This window comes from Aulonocara stuartgranti, assembly GCF_965226115.1.
Source record: "Aulonocara stuartgranti genome assembly, chromosome: 19".
NCBI classification, from domain to species: Eukaryota; Metazoa; Chordata; class Actinopteri; order Cichliformes; family Cichlidae; genus Aulonocara; species Aulonocara stuartgranti.
Genome location: NC_138955.1, coordinates 8568040 through 8591166, shown reverse-complemented (window position 1 = coordinate 8591166; position 23127 = coordinate 8568040). Strand labels below are relative to the sequence as shown.

Below are 23127 nucleotides of genomic sequence, written 5' to 3'. Positions count from 1 at the left end.
GACTGAAGGTTTAAAACATACATACAGCTTTAAAATGGGTATGTCTGCTGCAGCGATGAATATCGTTCGTGTGTTCATTTTTGTCGAAGAGCAGAAATTAAACTTTTCGTCATTCTTCGTTCGAAGGGGAAAAGACTGACGCCCGAACAGGGACTTGAACCCTGGACCCTCAGATTAAAAGTCTGATGCTCTACCGACTGAGCTATCCGGGCTCTGACGACAAGGCGCACAGGACACAATAAGAATTACAACCAGACTGAACGCCGCCAATTTATTTCACCAGTCTCAGAAACTTTTCTTTCAGCTTCCGTGATGTCAAGACGAAACGGCCGTTATGTTAGCAGCGAACTACGCTAGCAAGCTAAACTTAAGCTAGCGCTGCAGACAGCCTTTTGTAACTTCATGTATCCTAGAGCGACGTTAAAATACGAAAGGTTAGTCACCGTCAACCTACTCATCATAACACATTACAAACCGGATCATGTTACTTGTGTCAAGCCAGCCTCCAATTCGAGACTTGCAGTCAAGCCAGCCTCCAGTTTGTTTTACGTTCCCTGTGTATTCAAAGTATTACGGGAATGGATGTGGAAACCGGATTTCAAAATAAAAGCCAACTTCGAGTGAATTAACAGATATGTTAAGAACATAATAACATATAATTTAGGCTTTTTTTTTTTTTTTACAAACTCTAATGTTAGATCTATATGACACAGCCTTGTACCCTAATTGTGCCTTGTCACTATCAAGGCCATCTTATTTTGGATTTCAAAGTAAAAGCCCTGTGAATCTTCATTTTTGAACTACTCTTTCAATGACTTAATAATGCTCTTAAAAGCAAAAGTCGTATTTCCAAATACTATTTGAACTTTATATCAACACTTTCCAACCACAGTCTTTTTACAGTGATACCATATCAATATCAAGTCAGTCTGATTTTGCCTTTCATAGTAATGGCCCTTTGAAATTGTCCATAATTGACTTAATCTTCTAACGATTCAAAATGCTCTAAAATGAAAAATTCTTGTTTCCACAGGGTAATTCCACCTTAGATCAACAGTATACAGCCCCACAGTGATACCATATCAATATCAAGTCATTCTGATTATGCCTTCCAAAATAAAAGCCTTTTTAAATTGTCCATAATTGACCTAACTTTCAGTGATTTCAAAATGTTTTAAAATGGAAATTTCCTGTTTCCACAGGGTAATTCCACTCCAGATCAACAGTATACAACCTCACGATGTTACCATATCAATATCAAAACATTCTGATATTGCTTTAAAAAATAAAAGCATTTTCAAACTGCCCATATCTGAGTTGCTCCTGGAACAATTTCAAAATGCTCTAAAATGGCACATTCCTGTTTCCACAGGGTAATTCCACTTTAGATCAACAGTATACAACCTCACGATGTTACCATATCAATTTCAAGTAATTCTGATTATGCCTTCCAAAATAATGGCCTGTTGAAAATGCCCATAATTGACCTAACTTTCAGTGATTTCAAAATGCTCTAAAAAGGAAAATTCCTGTTTCCACAGGGTAATTCCACCTTAGATCAACAGTATACAGCCCCACAGTGATACCATATCAATATCAAGTCATTCTGATTATGCCTTCCAAAATAAAAGCCTTTTTAAATTGTCCATAATTGACCTAACTTTCAGTGATTTCAAAATGCTCTAAAATGGAAATTTCCTGTTTCCACAGGGTAATTCCACTTTAGATCAACAGTATACAGCCCCACAGTGATACCATATTAATATCAAGTCATTCTGATTTTGCCTTCCAAAGTAAAAGCCTTTTCAAATTGTCCACAATTGACCTAACTTTCAGTGATTTCAAAATGCTCTAAAATGGAAATTTCGTGTTTCCACAGGATAATTCTACTCCAGATCAACAGTATACAGCCCCACAGTGATACCATATTAATATCAAGTCATTCTGATTTTGCCTTCCAAAATAAAAGACTTTTCAAATTGCCAAGATACGACCTACTCTTTTAAAGATTTCAAAATGCTCTAAAAGTGAAAATTGCTGTTTCCACAGGATAATTTCACTTTAGGTCAACAGTATACAACCTCACGATGTTACCATATCAATTTCAAGTAATTCTGATTATGCCTTCCAAAATAATGGCCTGTTGAAAATGCCCATAATTTACCTAACTTTCAGTGATTTCGGAATGCTCTAAAAAGGAAATTTTCTGTTTCCACAGAATAATTTCACTTTAAATCAACAGTATACAACCCCACAGAGATACGATGTTAAGATCAAGTCACTCTGATTTTGCCTTCCAAAATAAAAGTATTTTCAAATTGCCCGTAGATGACCTACTCGTTTAACGATTTCAAAATGCTCTTAAATTGAAAGATGCTGTTTCCACAGGATAATTCCACTTTAGATCAATAGTATCCAACCCGACAGTAAAACCATGTAAATTTCATGTTGGTCTGATTTCGCCTTTCAAATTAATGGCCCGTCGAATTTGTCCATATGTGATATACTCTTTCAATTATTTCAGAATGTTTTAAAAATGAAAATTGCTGTTTCAACACATATTGGGTTTTCATTTTGAAAAGCAAAATCAGACTCAATTGATTATGACAGAATTGAATCATAAAGATGATGTAAAAGGAAGCTGAAATTGCCACTAGGTTGTAATTGATAGTACGTTTATATTTTAAGTCTGTGGAAAGATGTCATGGTTGGTTTGCAAGCTGTTTTGTAATTTCTTTATTTAGAATGACATCTTAATTAATTTGAAAGGCGAAATCAGACCAACATGAAATTTACATGGTTTTACTGTCGGGTTGGATACTGTTGATCTAAAGTGGAATTATCCTGTGGAAACAGCATCTTTCAATTTAAGAGCATTTTGAAATCGTTAAACGAGTAGGTCGTCTACGGGCAATTTGAAAAAACTTTTATTTTGGAAGGCAAAATCAGAGTGACTTGATCTTAACATCGTATCTCTGTGGGGTTGTATACTGTTGATTTAAAGTGAAATTATTCTGTGGAAACAGAAAATTTCCTTTTTAGAGCATTCCGAAATCACTGAAAGTTAGGTAAGTTATTGGCATTTTCAACAGGCCATTATTTTGGAAGGCAAAATCAGAATGACTTGAAATTGAAGTAGTACCATGGTGTGGATGTACACTTTTGATCTAACATGGATTCATCCTGTGGAAAGAGCAAGTTTCATTTTTAGAGCGTTCTGAATTCTTTAAAAGAGTAGGTCGTATATCGGCAATTTGAAAAGTCTTTTATTTTGGAAGGCAACATCAGACTGATTTGATATTGATATGGTATCACTGTGGGGTTGGATACTATTGATCTAAAGTGGAATTATGCTGTGGAAACAGCAATTTTCCATCTTAGAGCATTTTGAATTCGCTCCAAGAGTAAGTCATATATGGGCAAATTGAAAAAGCTTTTATTTTGAAAAGCAAAATCAGACTGACTTGAAATTGACATGGTAACATCGTGAGGTTGTATACTGTTGATTTAAAGTGAAATTATTCTGTGGAAACAGAAAATTTCCTTTTTAGAGCATTCCGAAATCACTGAAAGTTAGGTAAATTATGGGCATTTTCAACAGGCCATTATTTTGGAAGGCATAATCAGAATTACTTGAAATTGATATGGTAACATCGTGAGGTTGTATACTGTTGACCTAAAGTGAAATTATCCTGTGGAAACAGCAATTTTCACTTTTAGAGCATTTTGAAATCTTTAAAAGAGTAGGTCGTATCTTGGCAATTTGAAAAGTCTTTTATTTTGGAAGGCATAATCAGAATGACTTGATATTGATATGGTATCACTGTGGGGCTGTATACTGTTGATCTAAAGTGGAATTACCCTGTGGAAACAGGAAATTTCCATTTTAGAGCATTTTGAAATCACTGAAAGTTAGGTCAATTATGGACAATTTGAAAAGGCTTTTATTTTTGAGAGCAAAATCAGAATGACTTGATATTGATATGGTATCACTGTGGGGCTGTATACTGTTGACCTAAAGTGAAATTATCCTGTGGAAACAGCAATTTTCACTTTTAGAGCATTTTGAAATCTTTAAAAGAGTAGGTCGTATCTTGGCAATTTGAAAAGTCTTTTATTTTGGAAGGCATAATCAGAATGACTTGATATTGATATGGTATCACTGTGGGGCTGTATACTGTTGATCTAAGGTGGAATTACCCTGTGGAAACAGGAAATTTCCATTTTAGAGCATTTTGAAATCACTGAAAGTTAGGTCAATTGTGGACAATTTGAAAAGGCTTTTACTTTGGAAGGCAAAATCAGAATGACTTGACATTGATATGGTATCACTGTGGGGCTGTATACTGTTGATCTAAAGTGGAATTACCCTGTGGAAACAGGAAATTTCCATTTTAGAGCATTTTGAAATCACTGAAAGTTAGGTCAATTATGGACAATTTGAAAAGGCTTTTATTTTTGAGAGCAAAATCAGAATGACTTGATATTGATATGGTATCACTGTGGGGCTGTATACTGTTGATCTAAAGTGGAATTACCCTGTGGAAACAGGAATGTGCCATTTTAGAGCATTTTGAAATTGTTCCAGGAGCAACTCAGATATGGGCAGTTTGAAAATGCTTTTATTTTTTAAAGCAATATCAGAATGTTTTGATATTGATATGGTAACATCGTGAGGTTGTATACTGTTGATCTGGAGTGGAATTACCCTGTGGAAACAGGAAATTTCCATTTTAAAACATTTTGAAATCACTGAAAGTTAGGTCAATTATGGACAATTTAAAAAGGCTTTTATTTTGGAAGGCATAATCAGAATGACTTGATATTGATATGGTATCACTGTGGGGCTGTATACTGTTGATCTAAGGTGGAATTACCCTGTGGAAACAAGAATTTTTCATTTTAGAGCATTTTGAATCGTTAGAAGATTAAGTCAATTATGGACAATTTCAAAGGGCCATTACTATGAAAGGCAAAATCAGACTGACTTGATATTGATATGGTATCACTGTAAAAAGACTGTGGTTGGAAAGTGTTGATATAAAGTTCAAATAGTATTTGGAAATACGACTTTTGCTTTTAAGAGCATTATTAAGTCATTGAAAGAGTAGTTCTAAAATGAAGATTCACAGGGCTTTTACTTTGAAATCCAAAATAAGATGGCCTTGATAGTGACAGGGCACAATTAGGGTACAAGGCTGTGTCATATAGATCTAACATTAGAGTTTGTAAAAAAAAAAGCCTAAATTATATGTTATGTTCTTAACATATCTGTTAATTCACTCGAAGTTGGCTTTTATTTTGAAATCCGGTTTCCACATCCATTCCCGTAATACTTTGAATACACAGGGAACGTAAAACAAACTGGAGGCTGGCTTGACTGCAAGTCTCGAATTGGAGGCTGGCTTGACACCAGTATCATGTTTGTAGTTTGTTTTTCACTGCACACACAAACTCATTGCATCGTTTTAATAGACGAATTTTCAGCTGTACAAATTGGTATTTTACAAGATTTATAATATAAACCAACAAAAACGCTAATCACCTTCAAATTAACATTAATCACTTCAGTCTCCATCGACAGTACTTCATCATCACCTTGGCACATCCCTTTGAAAAATAAAAATAATTTAACAATATGTGTACGAAAATATACAGATGCAAAACAATCCAAGTTAAGTGACACTCTGCATTAGCAACTTATTAAAGTGCATCATTCCCAGTGTAAAGACCTGGCTTATTGACATGGGGAACAGAGTGCTTCCATGCTCTGACTGGATATGGTAGAGTTTCTTGCTGTGCCATCAAGTTTGAACTTTCCAGAAGGATGAATATGTGATGTCCATGCACTTTGGGAGATTTTAGTATGGCAGAAGTCAATATTACATGCCTTGACAGCCTTGTTTTTCTACTGAACTATTAGTCTATAAGTCTGTTGACAAATATTTAAATGGGGGAAAAAATGGGTGACATCAGATTTTAAAGTGTCTGCAAACACATCAAAATGGATTCAATATTCCCCTGGGCTGCTGTGAAATAACCTGATAACACAGTGCATGTTTGCATGCAGAACTCAAATCAGTACAATTCATTTTTTAAACAAACATCAATTTGTGCAAATGCATCCAGATTCCTGGGCTTTGGGACATTTTTAGAAAAATCTCTTGTAAAGCAATTAATGCAGAAAAGGGTTAAATTAAAAGATGATATGAAAAATATTATGTGAATTTTATAAGAGTTGAGATCTTCATACTTTTTTTCCAAGAGGCAAAATGCAAGCTGAAATGCAGAGTATATGGTATAATCCACACCCTGCTGCTATCAGTACAAGAACAAATATACACAATGAAAGTCTCTGTTTTTAACAGCATCTGTCTAAACACATTTCATTGTTATGGAGACATTCTTCATTTTCTTTATTTCATGTTATCATGTTTGCAAAAGTGGTCGACAGCACAGTCTGGACTGCTGTGGTCTGGTTTGGGCAAACTATTTACTTTCCAGCAGTGCTTGGTGTTCACAAGCACTGTGTCTCCACAGCATACACACTTTCATCCCACGTGATGTTAAATATGTGTAGTGTAATCTGATGTGCACAGTGGCTATTAGAAATAACTTGATCCTGAAGGTCCTCTTCTGATAAACATGTTTACTCCAAATGCCTGTTAAATATATCATTGATGTCGCAAAGTCACAAAGTATTCGAATGACCAAAGGCAATAACTATCTAAACCTGTTCAGATGGTTTTACTGCTTTTGCATTATGTCAGATCAGATGTTCAGTCCTGGAAAAGGGTCTGGATGAGGATCAATGTTGTGGGCTCTATAGAAGGGCAGATGCAGGTATTCACATGGCTTGATTATGTAACCTAAAGTGAGAGAAAGAACAAAATATTCATTTACTTGCAGTGAATACAGACAAATTAACATTCAATAGCACACACAGAAAGAAAGAGCATTCACCTTGTGTATGTGAGGAGGCATTTCATCCTCTAAACTCTCCTCTGGTAGTGGTTCATGGTGTCGTTGCGCTGTTTGACCATCCTCTGCCCATCCCCCCATTGGCACACGTGCTGACCTCACTATCTTTACCCCTGTACCAAACGGGTCTTCAAAACAAACAGACAGGTAGTCAAGATTTAACACACTTCTGTGACTTCTCCACAACTGGCTTCTTTTTTGAGTCGCTTCCTTATGGCCTTTTGAAAGGATGCAGGTTTAAAGCACTTTGCATCAGCTTTCTTTTCAATTCCAGACTCTACATCTATCTTTTATATACAGTTTATAAGTAGAACTGAAGAATTACAGTATTTCCACTGCAGGCAAATTTTCACATTAGTCCTGACACAGCTCCCACACCTCTTCCTAAAATGAACACATTTTCTTAAAGTTTATTAATTTATATTTCCATTCATTGTAATAATGCTACTGCAAAAGTAAAGATTTATTATAATAACCTTAAAATTAATAACATTAAAAAGAATACCAAGCAACCAAAAACATAGATACCAGTTGTAGGTCCACTGTGGTGTCTCTGACTGCTGCTCTGTGCTGTTGGCCTCTCCTGGCCCAGAGCGGTGCTGCTGGTGGCTGAAGCTGAAGTGGGAATGGCACTAGGACTGGGAACTGTGGTGGGGAAAGTGTGCGATCGAGGGAAATTTCTTGAATGGGGAATGGGTTCGCTCCTTACTTCATCTGGGATGCTGTCGCTGCTTTCATCGCTCTCCTGTCTGTGCCAGGTATGGCGGGACATCTCGCCACGAGACTGCTGTTTATGGAGCTTCGGAATAAAAGCGAGAAAGATGAGGATGGATAAAGATGGATGAGATCTGTGAAATATTCATAATACCTCTGTTATGCACGCACATACCTCATGCATATAAAGTGCATGGATGCTCATCTCAGTGGAGGCATACTCTGATAGGACCAAACTTGTAAGCTGACCTTCCCATGCGCTGCTGCCTGAGCTCACAGTTCGAGCGTCGGTCCTACCGGAGGAGAGAACAAATGTGGAGAAAATTGGACACAAGGAAATGGCAAAGAGAAGGAGAACATGAGTTTAGTATAACTGAAAGAGTATCTTTCCTACCCTGAGCCTGCCATTGTTCTGCTAGTATGGCCAGCAGCCCTGTGAGCTGCACTTAAGCTGCCTCTCAAGTGGAGGCTGCTGCTAATTGGTGAAAGAGAGCGTAAGGCGGACCCCCCATCGTTTATGCCAGCTGCTGCATGATTTGCTAAAGAAATATCCCGGTCAAAATGAACTGAGGCCAGTGTAGAGGGACCTGTCAAGAGGTTTGCAATGAGACTCCGTGGCTAAAAAAGAAAGAAAAGACAACAGAGAAAATAAATTTTTACCAGTGAAAATGTAATTACATTAATTAATCACCACTTTCATACTTGGGTATGCATGGTAGTTCATCAGCCTACCTCAGACTCTGACAGAGACATTGGATGTGTGTCTGAAGGAGCCCCTGTGGCTTCTCTGTGAACTCTTTCTTTCAACTGGCTGATAAAGTGTGTGGTCTCTCGAGGAGGCTGCCACTGGGGGTTAGTGATGGCAAAGTGCATCAGCGATAACTCCGTCTTCCCATCCTCTGCCTGCTGATAGATAGATGCCTCTGTCTTCCCCTCTGACATCCACTACAAAGGGAGGATTAATTATCAATCAATAACACCACATAGTTTATACATAAACACTTTGTGTTTACATCTACATATTTAGTCATAAAATTGGCTGCGTTGTGACAGTCTCTCACCGCAGGGTGTCCATGCTGCCTAATGTCCATCTGAGCAAAGGAGCAGGTGTCTCCCACCCCAACCACCTCCACAGTGAAGTTTCTGAAGAAGTCAATGATCTCCAAAGACTTTCTCCTTAGACAGAAGATGAGGATGATGGGAGTCACCACTGGACTTAACAGCTCCTCTAGAATAAACACCTGGAGGAAAACAAAGCGTAAACTGCACACTGAAAACGAGGAAAGTGTTATGCTAAATTTATTCTTTTTGAACACATTCAAATTTAAACTTCAACGTTGCTTTCAGCACTAAAAATCTTCAAGGGAAGAGTAAATTACTTCTAACAAGCAGTGATAATATGCTCCTCAGCATGGGACTAAAGACCCCCACAGTCAATAGCTAGAATCTGCTAATTTTCCAATCCCTACGAGACATGAATGCAAATGACAGTGATTGTGAAGCTCACTATTAGCGGTGGGTGGTGTGTGTATTCAGGCCATAGTCTCTGGTAATTAACAGCTAAATAGCAGAAAATCTTCAGAAGCCTTTCATGGTAAAAAGAAAGTGCACCTTCTCTCAGTTCTAAGATTTTACATATCAGGAAGTAATAAAAATAATCTGGGCCTCAGCAAGTCTTAAAATGAGGTAACTTTAGATGAGCTACAAAAACACGGGATATTACACCATGTCATTATTTCTTTAACATAAACGAAGCCAAAATGCAGGAGGAGTGTATGAATACCTATGTGCTCCCTTATTGCTTCCATATCACTTAAAAGGGTAAGCGGCGGCCAAGTGCTGCTAATCAAATGCACTTGATTGATCATAAGCAAGCGTGAGCGCCTGAATGTTTCTGTATTCCAAAGTATTCTAGCGTCAAATATGAGGTTTCAAGCTAAAGCTCGTCCCTTGCAACAGGCCATAGTTCCCAAACACACCAGCAAATCTACAAAAGAATGGCTGGAAAAAGCATGCAGAGCATGGCAGAAGTAAGCAGGAGCAGAACATGTGTACATAATTTGTTTTTTTTTTTAAAAACAATGATTGGCTTCCATTAATTGTCCTTCAGTCAGTTTTCAGGTAATGACATGTTCAGTGTATAATTTGAAAAAATAAATGCATTTAGAAAGGTTTATTCATAGTTAAGTTTCTGTACTCACTGCTTTGTACTGGAACAGCTGGGAGAACTGGTCTCGGGTCTCGTATCTGTGTGCATTGCCTTGCCAGTGATCAGGCATGTAGTGGATATGAGCCAGAATGACCCGCAACAGCTGCTCAGGGCAGAACACCATATGTTTATCAGGAATAAATGACCTGTAGAGAAAGAAAGACAAGTGGTGGAGACGGTCTTTTTTTTCCACATTTACTGAGATATGTATGATGACACAAAGCTTTGGAAAACAGATGCATATTAGACAAGAATGAACTGTTTAAGTAAAGTAAAAGTGGATATTTTTAAAAAATTATTAATTTCATTCATAATAAATTACACATATGCATAGTTTTTTTTCAGTGTTTTGGATGGCTGAAAGCGCAAAATAATTAACTGTGTCAAATTAACTTTTGGAATTCAGATGTAAAAGAGCCAGAAGCTGCTTAAGGCAAGGAATCCATCTTCCTTGCATAAGTAGGAAGAAGAACGAGATGCAAAAGAGCATTAAAGGGATTACAACTATGAGTAGCTTTAAAAGGGCAATAAAGAAATGGCTCGGGGTTAATGGTTGATATTCTACATGATGAGATTTGGGTCCTATAGTCTTAGTTTGTAGCAGATGTATGCAATTTAATTTACAATATTGTTAGTATTTTATAGATTTATAAAGTTTCAATTAGTTTTACACAGCTGGACTGATTAGCGGTTTCTTGCTATTCTGCTTTCTACCCTTTATTTTACTTTTCTTCTCCACTGAACACATTTAAATTTAGGTTTTTATCTTATTCAGACTTCCCATTAAATTATTTCACCATCAGTCCTTACCTGCAGATTGTGATACACACTCCAAGGAGTGTGATTGATGAGAGCACATGCTCCACTGCAAGAACGTCCTCATCATAGATGGTCAGGGCGATGAGAACGGCCAAAAGAGACCCGGCAAAAAATGCCACATTTTTGGCAACCACTGTGAGCAGTGGTGAAAGGAAACAGTTCATATACTTGGATGCAGCCTGAATGAAACAGGAACAGAGTACAAAGAAGAGGAAGAAAGGAGGAGGAAATGGGGTTGATTATTAACTCTACAGGCAATGAATGAGAAGCACCAGAAAAATCTTTTTCCTTGCTCTTATCTACAGGAAAAATCCCAATTGGTCTCATATATTTACAGATTTGCCAGATTTACGGATTAGCCTTTATAATCATAGCTTTTACAAAATAAGAAGGTAGGTATGAGCATCAAAGATGTGCAGGAGATGAGTTGGTGCACTGACCTTGTAGCCTTTGCTGAGGCGTGACATGAGCTCGTGGTCCAGCTCATTGAAATGACGCAGATAACATCGACCATACAGAGACCAGCATCTCGCCCCCAGAGAGCCAGGCTCTCGCTTGATCACCTACATACAAACACAGATAAAAAAACAAAACAAAGCACTGTCGTCACTATTAAATGCAAAAGGAAATGGCTTAGTTAATTCATATGTAAACCATTTACCTCAGTATAACTGAAAAAGGCATAAAGGATCTGCCACACAAGAATGACTGGACACAGCAGCAGATTTGCAATGCCGATCCACAGGATACGAGAGGCTAGCCTGTCTGCAAGCTCAAGCCTGTTCCCTCCCCTCTTATACTCCTGTTTCAGGCTCCACTCGTTCTCAAACAGGGAGCCTGCAGGAATGAAAACAATCAAAATCAGCAGAGTTTAAATAAAGGTTTCTTCTCATAAACAGATCAATTACTTACACAGGATATAACTCGTATACAAAAGCACACATGCATAACTGATGACAGACCTGGTCCCCAAAAGAAGATGAGCTCAAAGTTGTATTTGAGACCCCGAGTATAAAACACGTACTCCCCAAGTACAGGAAGTCGAAATCGCACAGGAAGGAGTGATTTATTCACCATGGCAACCTAGAGAAGTACAGGAAGAAAGGTTTGGTTTGAGGTTACATCATTTTGTTATGTCTGAAAGGAGGTGTTCATCCACCAAAATCTTTAATAACATTTCACTGCAAATATACAAACCATGTAATTCTTAAAGCGGAGGATGCGGTGGTAAATGTCCAGCTCTGTCAGCTCCTTTTTATGGATGCAGATCTGATGTTCCTTCTGGATCTCAACAATCCTGGCCTGAACCTCCTGCCACGTTGCATAGGGGAGCTCTGACTGAAGCACAAAAGCACTATAAAGCTTAGGAATTGGGCTTTATTCTTGGCAAAAATAACAGACATTATTAGGGGTTTCTAATGTCAACAGGACAAACTGTCCCACAAAAAACTCACCATGGTCATTTTAAGGGCGTTGATGTAGAAGGATCGGATCTCCCAATAACAGCACACATTGTAGATGAATTTAAAGAGCCGATGTAGCCAAAACACCCCGGAGATTATCAGCACAAAGATCACAAATGCATTGTTTCGGATTCTGTAGACCAAAAGACATGTTATTATTTACCAGTATTGAAGCGGTGCTTCAACAAAATGTCATATTTATCAGAAAAATAAAGAAAACTGGAGGCTTTATTTTACAATATTTTCTGAAGATAATATAGTGAAGATTTAAGGTAGACTTAAAGTGGACCTTTTATGTTTTCCTCATTTTCTGTCTGGATTCTCATATCTAAAATGGTCAAAACATCAGCATGTAAACATAAACCTCAGACTGCTCTAAAAGCTTGATGTCAGATATTCTATTTTAATCTAGTCTCTGTATGACATCATTTAGGGCAGATGTCCTTGACATGGTCATCTCAGCCACACAAAGCCATGGCTGTAAGTATAGATGCCCCACCCACCTGCTGTTAAATCTTCTGTTTGAGGTGTTGCAACCAATCAGAAAAAGCTGTCTCAAAGATAGAAGGACTAAAATGTGTAGTTTAAGGCAGTCAATAAACTAAGGGGCTCCACCAAGCACAGCATACGGTAAATATTATTATTGTTTTGAACTACAGCTGGAGCACTGTCTATGCAAAAGACACCATAAGGACATTTTAACAAATACAGAGTCTTAGACTCACCTTGCACTGCAGACATCCACTGGGAGGAATGCATCTGGCAAGGTGACTTTAGATGAATCGGTGTGATTTACAAACTTGTTGGCAAAGAGGACGTCATAATCCACACAGTTAGCAAGGAACACTGTAAAGCCAACCACAAACAGCAGCTGACTGCATAGAGAAAGAAAGCGAGCGGTGCCAGGTAAAGAAGAAAGACAGGGAGAAATAGAAAATATGAAGACAGACATAAGACACAGTATACTCTACAGATAAAAGTTAATGTTAAATTTGCTGAAAAATACAACTTGTGATGGAGAGAATACATACACCAGCTCAAAGATCTCTCCGAGCAGCATACAAGTGAATCCATTCTTTTGATGCAGATTATAGACGTAATAAGTGTTAAGGAATATCCTAAATCCATCTGCGGTAAGAAAGTGCAGCGCAATTCAGAATGTGGTGAGCAAGAAATGTGCCAAAATTATTTCAAAGGATATTCTCTGGAAAAACAGGTCCAGGTTTTCTATGTGGTGCCATTGAGCTGCAAAAGAGTTGTTTCCAGTTAGTGACATTGTTATTCTGAGGCATCACTGTGAATATAAGACAAAAGGGGCATGCGTTTTTGAAAAAGTCTTATATTTGTTTGTGATTTGTGCATGTGTATCATACATTTAACTCCTTCAGGCACATGCATCAACAGGTTCTCCTCTCCCGGGGGAGAGTCGCTGTATGATGCCTCCAGGCGCTGGTATTCTGTGTCAAAGTGCGCCATACCGACAGCAGCTTCAGTCTCACCGAGTTGTCAAACTTGCTGCTACAGACTGTAGAAAGGAGGGGAGAGAGTTATGGCTCTAAATTTTAAAGAACGTGACCAGGTTTCACTGCTAAGTTTCATTTTCTGCATAAATATCACTGCATATGTACGACCACACCTCATATCTTGGTTAAAGATCAACTAAATTTGAGACCCATACATTATAGAAAACACGCTATACAGGTTACAACATCCACAAAGTCCACCAGAATTAACCTCAAGTATAACTCTTTATTGGTTTATTCATTATTGACTGTACAGATAAATGCCATTTTTGCTGACCCTTCGGAAGGAAGGCCAAAGGTCAGGATCACAGACAGAAGATGAATGTAGGTACTTACTCGGGAATTCAAAACTAGGTCTACTGGTCAAAATGCACTCTGTTTACATGATACATGTTGGAAGCAGATAAAAGTTGGCCTAAAGTGCATATATAAAATATGTCCATAGAGCAGATAGGGCAATATCTTTATGCATTAGATACCAGCAACAATTTTAGAATGTCTGAATGCGACACAAAGTAATAAATATACCCGAATGACCAAGTAAAACCAAACAAAAACACAGTCCTTCAAGCTTTGGTCTGACTATTGTGTTACAGCCGTGACACCAACGCCCAAAGCCCCCAGAAAACCCCACAAAAATTACATGAAAAGAAGACCAACACTCCTCATGACGTAAGAAAGACTTATTTTACATGTAAGCTGTGGCTTATCACACGATAAACAACACATTGTGGTGTAATGCTTTGCTTATAGGTAGCTTATAAGAGGCCCCTAAAAATACACCAAGAAAAAAATATAGACATATCTATGACAGGAAATACGAAATATACATACCTCCATTCCAGTACAACACGCCCCGAACTGGTATGGTATTTGCTGAACATATCCCGCTGTAAAAAAGAAAAAAAAGGAGGAGCAGTTTTCTGTGAGCCTTTCTCCTGCTTGTCTTATCTAAAACCACAACAAACCGCTTGGACAGAGAATTAAGCAGTATTTCGTCAGAGGGGGTCAACAAACACGTCTGCACATGTTTACACTCGCTTGTAAGTAAACCGTAATTAGCTTGAAGCTAAAATAGGAGAAGCGAATCAGGTGTTGTTGTTGTCGTGGTTTGACAGCAAAGGCCTGACTCCCAAAAAAATGTCCCCCCGTCTCTCGCATCATCTTATCCTTACCGTTTGTGTCTTGAGCCTCCGCTGTGTCCGGCCGCAAGAGTGAATCGCCTGAAATTTTTTAAAGAAGCGTTTTATTTTCGTTTTCTCGTCTTTACCTATCAAAGTCAGAGGTAAGCCAGTTTCATTTTCGAAACAGCTAGCCGTCTGGAGTCCATCACCGCGGAGTGAAGGGTATCTTGTCCAATAAGAAACGGAGTTCTCTCATGGCATAACGTCTTCCAATCGGATTTCCCTAGAGGCGGGCTCATACTGACACGGCCTATCTAAACGATTCACCATGTAGTCAACGTGCTCTAATTAAATGGCTGATTACTACCACCGTCTGGCCGTTTAAAGTAGAGTCATGCTGTGATGTTTTTTTTCATTTATTCTTTCAATTGTATATTCTATACAATAAAATTTAATACATAAAAATATACAGTGCCCATATGTATGTGTTTGTGCAGAAAAACAATACACGTACATAAATGAAACCCAATCAATGGTTAACAAATGTATTAGAACAACTGTCATTAAATGTCAATCAAAATTAGTAATAATAAACAAAATCACTACTTAGCAGCAGTTCGTTTAAGACAATTCTACCTTTCCTTGGAGTTAATGTTAGCAGGTTGTGGTCAGAGTGTGATTTGATCCTCATAACCTGATAAAGAAATACATAAAGCTGCCCACCTGGTTTTAGCTGCATGCAGTTTTACTATAGAGAAACGTTTAAGGTATCTTCAAAAATGAAAGCCATAATTCGGGTTTCCGTATGAATTTCCATTTTTAGCAATAATAATATGACTGAGAGCAAATCAGTGCAAGGTTTTCTAACTTTGTTAGTCAAGCAGATTCTGACTCTTATTTTCTTAAATTATTTTTTAGCATTAATTCAGAAGTTATGACATGTTTTGTTAACCATACTAAATTAATGACAGGCTCCTAAAGCTGCTGTTAAAGCTAAAGGAGATGAGGTGAAAGAGCTGACTCCACACTGACTTCCACAAAGACCACGCTTTGCAAAGCCAAGCTCACCTTCTGTCGCTCTCGTGGCTGCCATGAATATTCATGCATAATTGTTAAGCCTCTAGAGTGACAGCTGGGCTTTTGTTCAGTGCATGTGTCATTAGTTACACTGTTAACACCAGTGCTTGTGTGCGTGTGTGTTTAACTTAATAATGACAGATTCATTAACCAATGTCCACTCCCTGAATTTGTGAGACAAGGGTCTGTTTAAGTTAGAAAGACCACAAAGAGTTACAATAGAAAGAAATGCTCAAATACACAAAGTCGTCCTATTGCTTTTCAGCCATTTTCAGTCTCGCCAGTTTCACCCAACCCATCTCATCCTATTTTTTCCCCTGATATTTTTAAGAAGAGGAGGGGTGTCTTAAATGAGGGGGAGCCCATGTAATCCAGTTATTATAGCGATCTGGGTAATTTCAAATGCGCTCATTAGGATTAGGCTTCATTTAACTTAATCCAGTAGAAAAAGTCGGTCACAACAAAGCTCAGATGAACTCTAAACATTAACTGAGATACAGATGTAGTATGGACAGTAATTAAAAGCTGCGATAATAATCTTGAGAAAATCTCTACCTACTGAACTCCTTCAATTTCTTTTTATTTATTGACAGGTGTACAGGAAAAGTTGCCAAAGGCGGGGCTGATGTAGCAAAGAGAAGAAAGTATCTCCCCAGACTCACTTAAAGCATTTGTTTGTGTGGTCACAAGAGACAGATGATAAAATAATTTTTCTCTATTGTATGAATTTGGATGTCTGCATGCGTGCTCTCCTGCAGGCTATAGCCGACTGATTAAATTACCCCCACTGTCTGTTGGGAATTAAGGGGTTGCAATGACAGCTAATTTGGTTCAAAGACGTGCTATCCTACTGCCATGTAATATGAATGGTGCATGAGTGGGGTGTGGCAGTGGCAGGGTCTGAGTAGGGGGAGGGAGAAAGGAAATCATGATGAAGTCATCCCTCTGAAGCGACTTAATTAGATCGAACCCCTTTCTGTACATGCATGCATGTAAACCCAACACAGCTGGCATAAATCTGCACACATGGGGGTGTTTGCAATTCACACAGGGTGCAACCTTACACTGCAAACATCTCTGCAAAATGTCCAGGAGGCCTAATAGTGCAATGCCTTTTAGGGTTTGTAAAATAATAGATGTACTTACATATTGTTTTAATATAGCTGCACGTAGCCTAAATATCTACACATAAACTGATGTTGAAACATCTTATATGAAGTCACATATTCAATCACATTAATAAACCCGTCTCCACCCATTTTTATTTCAACAGATGATTTGAAAACTCAAGATCCTAAAACAACATGCACATAAGATCATATTGATATCAATTTCCTGTTCACGTTTTACAAAATTGGAGACATGCTGACAAGCTTAGATTGTTTTATATGCTCGTGTTACATGTGCAACCTGAATAGAAACATTCCTAATCCCTGCCTTTTCTGTTAGTCAGGCCAGATACAATGTAAAAATTAAAATATGTATATCTAAAAATAAATTTATGTATCAATGGAATCACAGCTCATTGGAAGAGACTGCGATCTCTCTATAAGAGCCCACAGCAGCAGGAATCAATGAAATAGTCTGCTGATAGTTTAAACATGTATATTTGTACATTTTACAAGAGGCCAGCCCACCACCCTCAAACCTTAAATGAAATATGAAAACATATTTCTTTCTGGGATTTATGATTTCAGGGCCACAAACATTGTTGCCTGACTCATACAGATCAGGTGACATCACATGTATATCACTCTGAAAGTGCTCATGAATTCATGAATGCAGCATTCATTCCTCTGTTCACCATCCCCAAGGAGTGAACTCTGACACCAGGATGCACGAATCATCTCTCAGAAGAACCACAGTGGCTCAGCTTCTTTGTATTTATTATTTCCGCTGTACCTTAGCTTAACTTAGCTACTGATACTACAGGAAAATTGCTTTGTAACTCGTTACTCATTTTTCTGTCTTTGCAGTCTGCACTCTTATCTCTGTTGTCCGTGCATTGTAAATGCTTTAATATTGTGCAGCCAGACATGCAAATGGACACTAGACAGAAAGCCTTTTACTAAACTAAAAGGTTAACGGTCATCACCAACAGTGCAGCCAATAATCAATACAGATGTAAAGAGAAATGGAGGCTGAAAGAAAATGCAAGCAAGAGGCTGTTTTTATAGAGATTTTATAAGACATATACTTTGCAGACTTTCACTTTTGATAAAACTTATAGTTAGGACTGACTCAGGTGCTCCTGAATTGTCTCTAAATTATGCTGCAATATACTTAGGCTACTGGGGGGGCTTCCCAGAATGCACTGAGCATTTCTTCTTCCTTGATCTCTTTTTTCCTTGTGTGTGTTTATGCATTACAACTATATTTAATCATTAGTTATTATGAAACTCTAGCTCTCTCTTATAGTTTAGTCATAGCAGATGTTTGCCTCTCCCTTAGCTTCGTCCTTTTGTAGGTTTCTTCCTGTTAAAAGGGAGATTTTCCTTCCTGCTGTTGCCAAGTGCTTGCTCACAGGGGTTTGGGCGATTGTTGGGTTTTCTTTGTCTTTTCTTGTATAAAGCACTTTGAGGTGACTGTTGTTCATATTCTGTTCTCAATCTGAAGTTAAACAAGCTGTTGCTAAACAAACCAAAACCTTGTTAGCGCTAACTCAAAGAGGTTTCTGAGTCAAATGAGGCTTTGTATTTCAAGTCTTTGTGTCTGATTTTAACTGGGTTTGTCTTTATGTGTTGGTGAGTATCTCAGTGAGCATTGCTAAAATAAGTATTTGTCCTCTGCTGGCAGAGATTTGATATTTATGAGTAATTTGAAACAAATCAAATTAGAAAGACTTAATAACCTCAGATTCCTTACACCAAGCCTGTGTGTGTATCTCTTATTATTGTAAAAGCATGCAAACCAACATTTAAATGTGAACAAAACTGCTACAGTTGCAGTAATAATACTTTACTGCAACTGCAATAATACTTTTAATAATACTTTGGTGATTTATTGCAAGACAGAGACATGTTTAAATATTTTCATAAAAGAAAAATAGCCAGTGGGCACATTATACGATCTTACAGGGCTCTGGCTAACAACAAGGGCTGCGAGTCTTTTATCCACTTGTTAAATTATTTCTTTAAATATCTACAAGTCAGAGACTGTTTTAATAAAGAGATGAAACCTAATTTGATTAACATATTTGATGACTAAACGATAAATAAAAGATTGTATATGAAACTCCTAAAGGTTACCCTGTTAGGATGCCTGGGTCGTCGACCCAGGGTTTTTGAGTTTATGATATTATTTATACTGTCTAGTTTTTGGTTTCTTTGAGTTCTGTCTTATGGCTTAGGTCTCTGTCTTCTTTAGTTGCTCTGTCTCCCCTATCACCTGCATCCCCTTGTCTAGTTCGCATCTATGTGTATCTTAAGTTCCTATATCCCCGTGTTCAGTCAGTGTTTGTGTCTGCCCTGTTCCCACGTCTCTGTTCCCTTTGTAGTGCCTGCATGTGAGTCTGTGTCTTTGTTCAGTCTGTGTTATGTGTTTCCTGTTTTACTTTGAAGGTCTCCGTCTTTTCTCAGTGTGTTCAGGTTACGCTTCTTTGGTCTCGTCAGTTCTGATTTGCCCCAGCTGTGTTTCCCTCCTGTTACTCATTTCCTGATTGCTCCCTCTGTGTATTTAAGCCCTGTGTTTCTTAGTGTCTGTGTCGCGATCTACTGTTTTCTTAGCTGTGTGTTCTGGCATTCCTCTGGTTTAAGTTTGTTTTGAGTTTTTTCAGTTATGTTATATTTTTGAGTACCAAATTAAAGCCTTTTTGAGTTCACGTCTGTCTCCGGAGTCTGCACCTTGGGTCCTATTCCTGCCTGCACACAGCCACACCCAACATACCCAGCTGCTGATATTTGAGGATGATTGCAGTAATATCTGGAACAAAAAGCCTTCTTCATAATGGGAATGTTGGAGGCAGAGTGGTAAATCAGTCGCAGGCCATTTTTCATACATTTTCCTTACTTTACTTTTCCTTTATTTTACCCAAGGGATTGTTAGTGAAGAATATTACGTCTGTGAAATCACTGTCACATCATAAATGGGAAAAATCCAGAATAAACTAAAAAAAAAAACCCAAAACCTTAGTTTATCCTGGTCACAAGCTTGAACGTTATCATATAGAGGTGGATTCAAAGGATGACCCATCTGCTCCATCAGAGAAAAAATGAATTTTTTCGTAAGAATGCAACCTCATAAATATTTAAAGAAATACAAAACATTGACTAAATACTCCCTGTGATCCCATGTAACCTAAAAACTATTCTGTGATGCATATCTGTCCATGTATCTGACCACACAATGCTTTTTTTTTTTTGTCTTTGTGTGACCATTTATAGAACTTGCTGAGAACTAAATATAGCCCCGAGGCCTTATTTTGGATTGCCCCATTTTACCAGTTAATCACTACAAAGTAGGGTTGATGATCAACTGGGACATTTCACGCTGAGTTTCTCTGGAGCTCTTTCAATCAACGTGTCCTTTCAGACAACCATAAACACATCCAAAGTGAGAGGGGGAGGTCACAGAAGATCAAAGACTTAAAATGAAAGATGGTAATAAATGTAGAAAGATTTATGGGTGCTCTGCTCATAAAACTGATTGCATGTATCACCGGGAGTGATGCCTGTTAGCACATGCAACATATGACATGCACACACTCAGTCAACTCAATTGTTAAATTACACAAAAGTCTTGATCCGGTCTTGGAAGGTGGCAAATAGGTGCAGTGGGTGGAAGTACAGTATGTAAGGTAAAAACTGAGTTTTCACAATACAAATGAGCTTGAAAGTCAATATTTGGTATGACCACCTTTAGTATTTAACCAGTTTTCACCCAGAGTACCATCAGACTTATTGATGATCTGTCCACAACACCCACCCACACCCACACAAATATTCAGTTAACAGTAAGAGGAGAAGGAGACATCAAGGGGAAAGAGATGAAGCTGTGGTCAGATGAGTAAGCAGAGTTGCTCCTGACTTGCAGGGAACAAAATCTATCCCACAATTCACTGCTGAGGGTCACTCAGTCCTGGTGTTGTCATGGTAATGAGAATTTAATAGCCCATACTTTCTTGTCTGTGTATTTCAATGCTTGTGTGTGTGTGTGTGTGTGTGTGTGTGTGTGTGTGTGTGTGTGTGTGTGTGTTCCTGTACACATGTGAACATTGGATGAGTTAGTCTGCTGGGTCATGAACAGCAACGACTCCTCTGTCTTTCCGCATCAGAGATCTTTCTGGGCAAATTTGTAGCTGTTACTTTTGCTCTATTGACTCCCATGTAAAAATCAAAAATACAGTCAGTGCGTTTGTTTAAATCACCCTCATGTAGCAGCCAGGAGGGGTTTAGTGCTGACAGATAATCAAAAAGAAGATCAGTGTGTTGTGTAGTTAAAACTTGAACTGGAAACAATAAACAACAGATTTTTTCATCATAGACATTTTTATTTTGCTTAAAAGATCATTTGTGGAAGCCCTTTTGCAACATCTGAGACCTGAGAGTTTCAACTACAGTAAAAAAAAAACAGAAGGAAGCAGGAATTTTTCCCATTTGATGGTCTGGAAGTAGAAAAAATGTTTTAGTAAATTTTACAGATGATAATTAAAACATTTTTCGGATCAATTTGTGCTGAGCATTTAATCAGTGAATCAATAAATCAACTAATCATTTCCATTTTGCTTAACTTTACCTGAACTGTCTTAGTGTGACAAACCCCAGTCATTAGGTGTAAAATTGATGCTCAAAATCAGGTGAAAGTCCCAGAGTACCAATGTTCCTTTTCCTTCAAAAGTGAGATCAGAGAAATGATCAGTAAGATTGGGTCTCATTTCCTGAGTGTTTGTGTACATGCATGTGTGTATGTGTCTAATCACAAACACAAAACGTGCATGGGGCCCTGCTGGCGGGTCTAGTTTTTGAGCTGTTGCTCTGATGAAGACGGAGGGTACAGCTAAATAATACTTCCAAGCATGCACACAGGAGCCTCTCCACCCCTATACCTCCAGGGCTCCGTGGGGAACAGGCTGAGCTTGTGCTTTACCCAAGAGAGGCCTCAGCCTGCTGGGCTCCTAAAAGCTGCACCTGGCCCCTCCAGCCTGGTGCTGTGAAAAGAAGAATAAAAACCTCACACGGTCCACATCACATAAACCAGCTGTCTGTTTATTTATACCAAACTGTGGTCTTTGGAGACTTCATTGGTTTTTCTTTCTGATTTTGGGATGTTTCACCCTCACTGTTATGGTCGTGTGTGTGTGTGAGTGTGTGTCATGAGATATCATTTTTCAGCCTGGGGGCAGGGGCTCTGACTGATTCTGTAACCAAGCCTACTCCTATACACCAAGCAACATTTTTTTTTTTGAAAGAAAGAAAGATTATATAGCAATGCCCCCCACCACCATCACCAATCCCTCTGGCCCCACTTTCTCTTTGTGCACTGGTTTTGGAAAAGCATGAATGCTCTTGACAGCACTTGCCTCATTGCTAATTTAGATATCATTTATTCAGCTTTATAAACTTCCATGTCAGCTTGTCTGTATTCATGGCCTTAATGGTTATAATAACTTTATACTCTTGATACACAAGCAAATTTTTGCACAGAAGGTAACAGCTGTGGTAACAGGTTTTATACAATCTATCTGATGTCTTTATTACTCAAATGCTCACTAATACTCTGGGAGCTACATCAATAGCAACATCTTGTGATTCACTGGTAAATGAAATTACAAGACAATAAAATTCAAATAATTTTGTTCATGATTTTTTTTGCGGCACATGCTTTTGAAAAAGATCAGACATCAAAAAACTATACATTACAATACATTAACACATTAATTTTTTAAAATAAAGTAGTTCTATAACAAAAAGAAACCGTCTACATTGGCTTTGAGTTTTTCATTCTCGAGCATTTTGACAGAACAAATTTTTAAATAAGAGACCTAATCTCTCCAAACAAGGCAACCTGCTTCACCAGCATTTATCATCTTATTTCATTTATAAAAACAAAAATACTCTTTTCTTTCTTTCTTTTTTTCCGGAACTCATTGCTTTATGAACACTGACGTGATGGGATGAAGCCGGATAATCTGGTTCGGGATGATCATCTGTAATTAGACCAAGAGGGACAGAGGTTCTTTCATCTGTCAACAACCACAGAAGCGTCATCTCACCTCTAGG

At 38.1% G+C, this 23127-nt stretch overlaps 1 protein-coding gene across 1 annotated transcript; it reads right to left on the bottom strand.

The window, feature by feature from the left end:
- Positions 1–5455: 5455 nt before the first annotated feature.
- atg9a (ATG9 autophagy related 9 homolog A) lies at positions 5456–15110 on the bottom strand. The gene is made up of 20 exons (XM_082515432.1): positions 14885–15110; positions 14544–14599; positions 13560–13711; positions 13388–13431; positions 13218–13282; positions 12912–13061; positions 12178–12319; positions 11921–12061; positions 11686–11806; positions 11385–11560; positions 11164–11286; positions 10715–10902; positions 9897–10050; positions 8757–8936; positions 8428–8640; positions 8090–8313; positions 7871–7988; positions 7510–7780; positions 6964–7109; positions 5456–6869 (listed from the first exon to the last, which is right to left on the bottom strand). The coding sequence occupies exons 3-20, from the start codon at positions 13660–13662 to the stop codon at positions 6861–6863; spliced, it is 2568 nt and encodes an 855-aa protein (XP_082371558.1). The 5' UTR covers positions 13663–13711; positions 14544–14599; positions 14885–15110; the 3' UTR covers positions 5456–6860.
- Between the last annotated feature and the right edge of the window lie 8017 nt (positions 15111–23127).

Bases quoted from the DNA above. Each gene is read 5' to 3' on its own strand.
- atg9a (XM_082515432.1), bottom strand. From the start codon at position 13,662: ATGGCGCACTTTGACACAGAATACCAGCGCCTGGAGGCATCATACAGC. The intron at 13,062-13,217 runs GTATGTATTCTC...TTCTCTATGCAG, and splicing joins GGAGAGATCTTTGAGCTGGT to TCAGCTGCTGTTTGTGGTTG. The intron at 11,561-11,685 runs GTCTGTCATCAG...TCATTCCTGCAG, and splicing joins CATCTTCTTTTGGGGACCAG to GCTCCCTGTTTGAGAACGAG.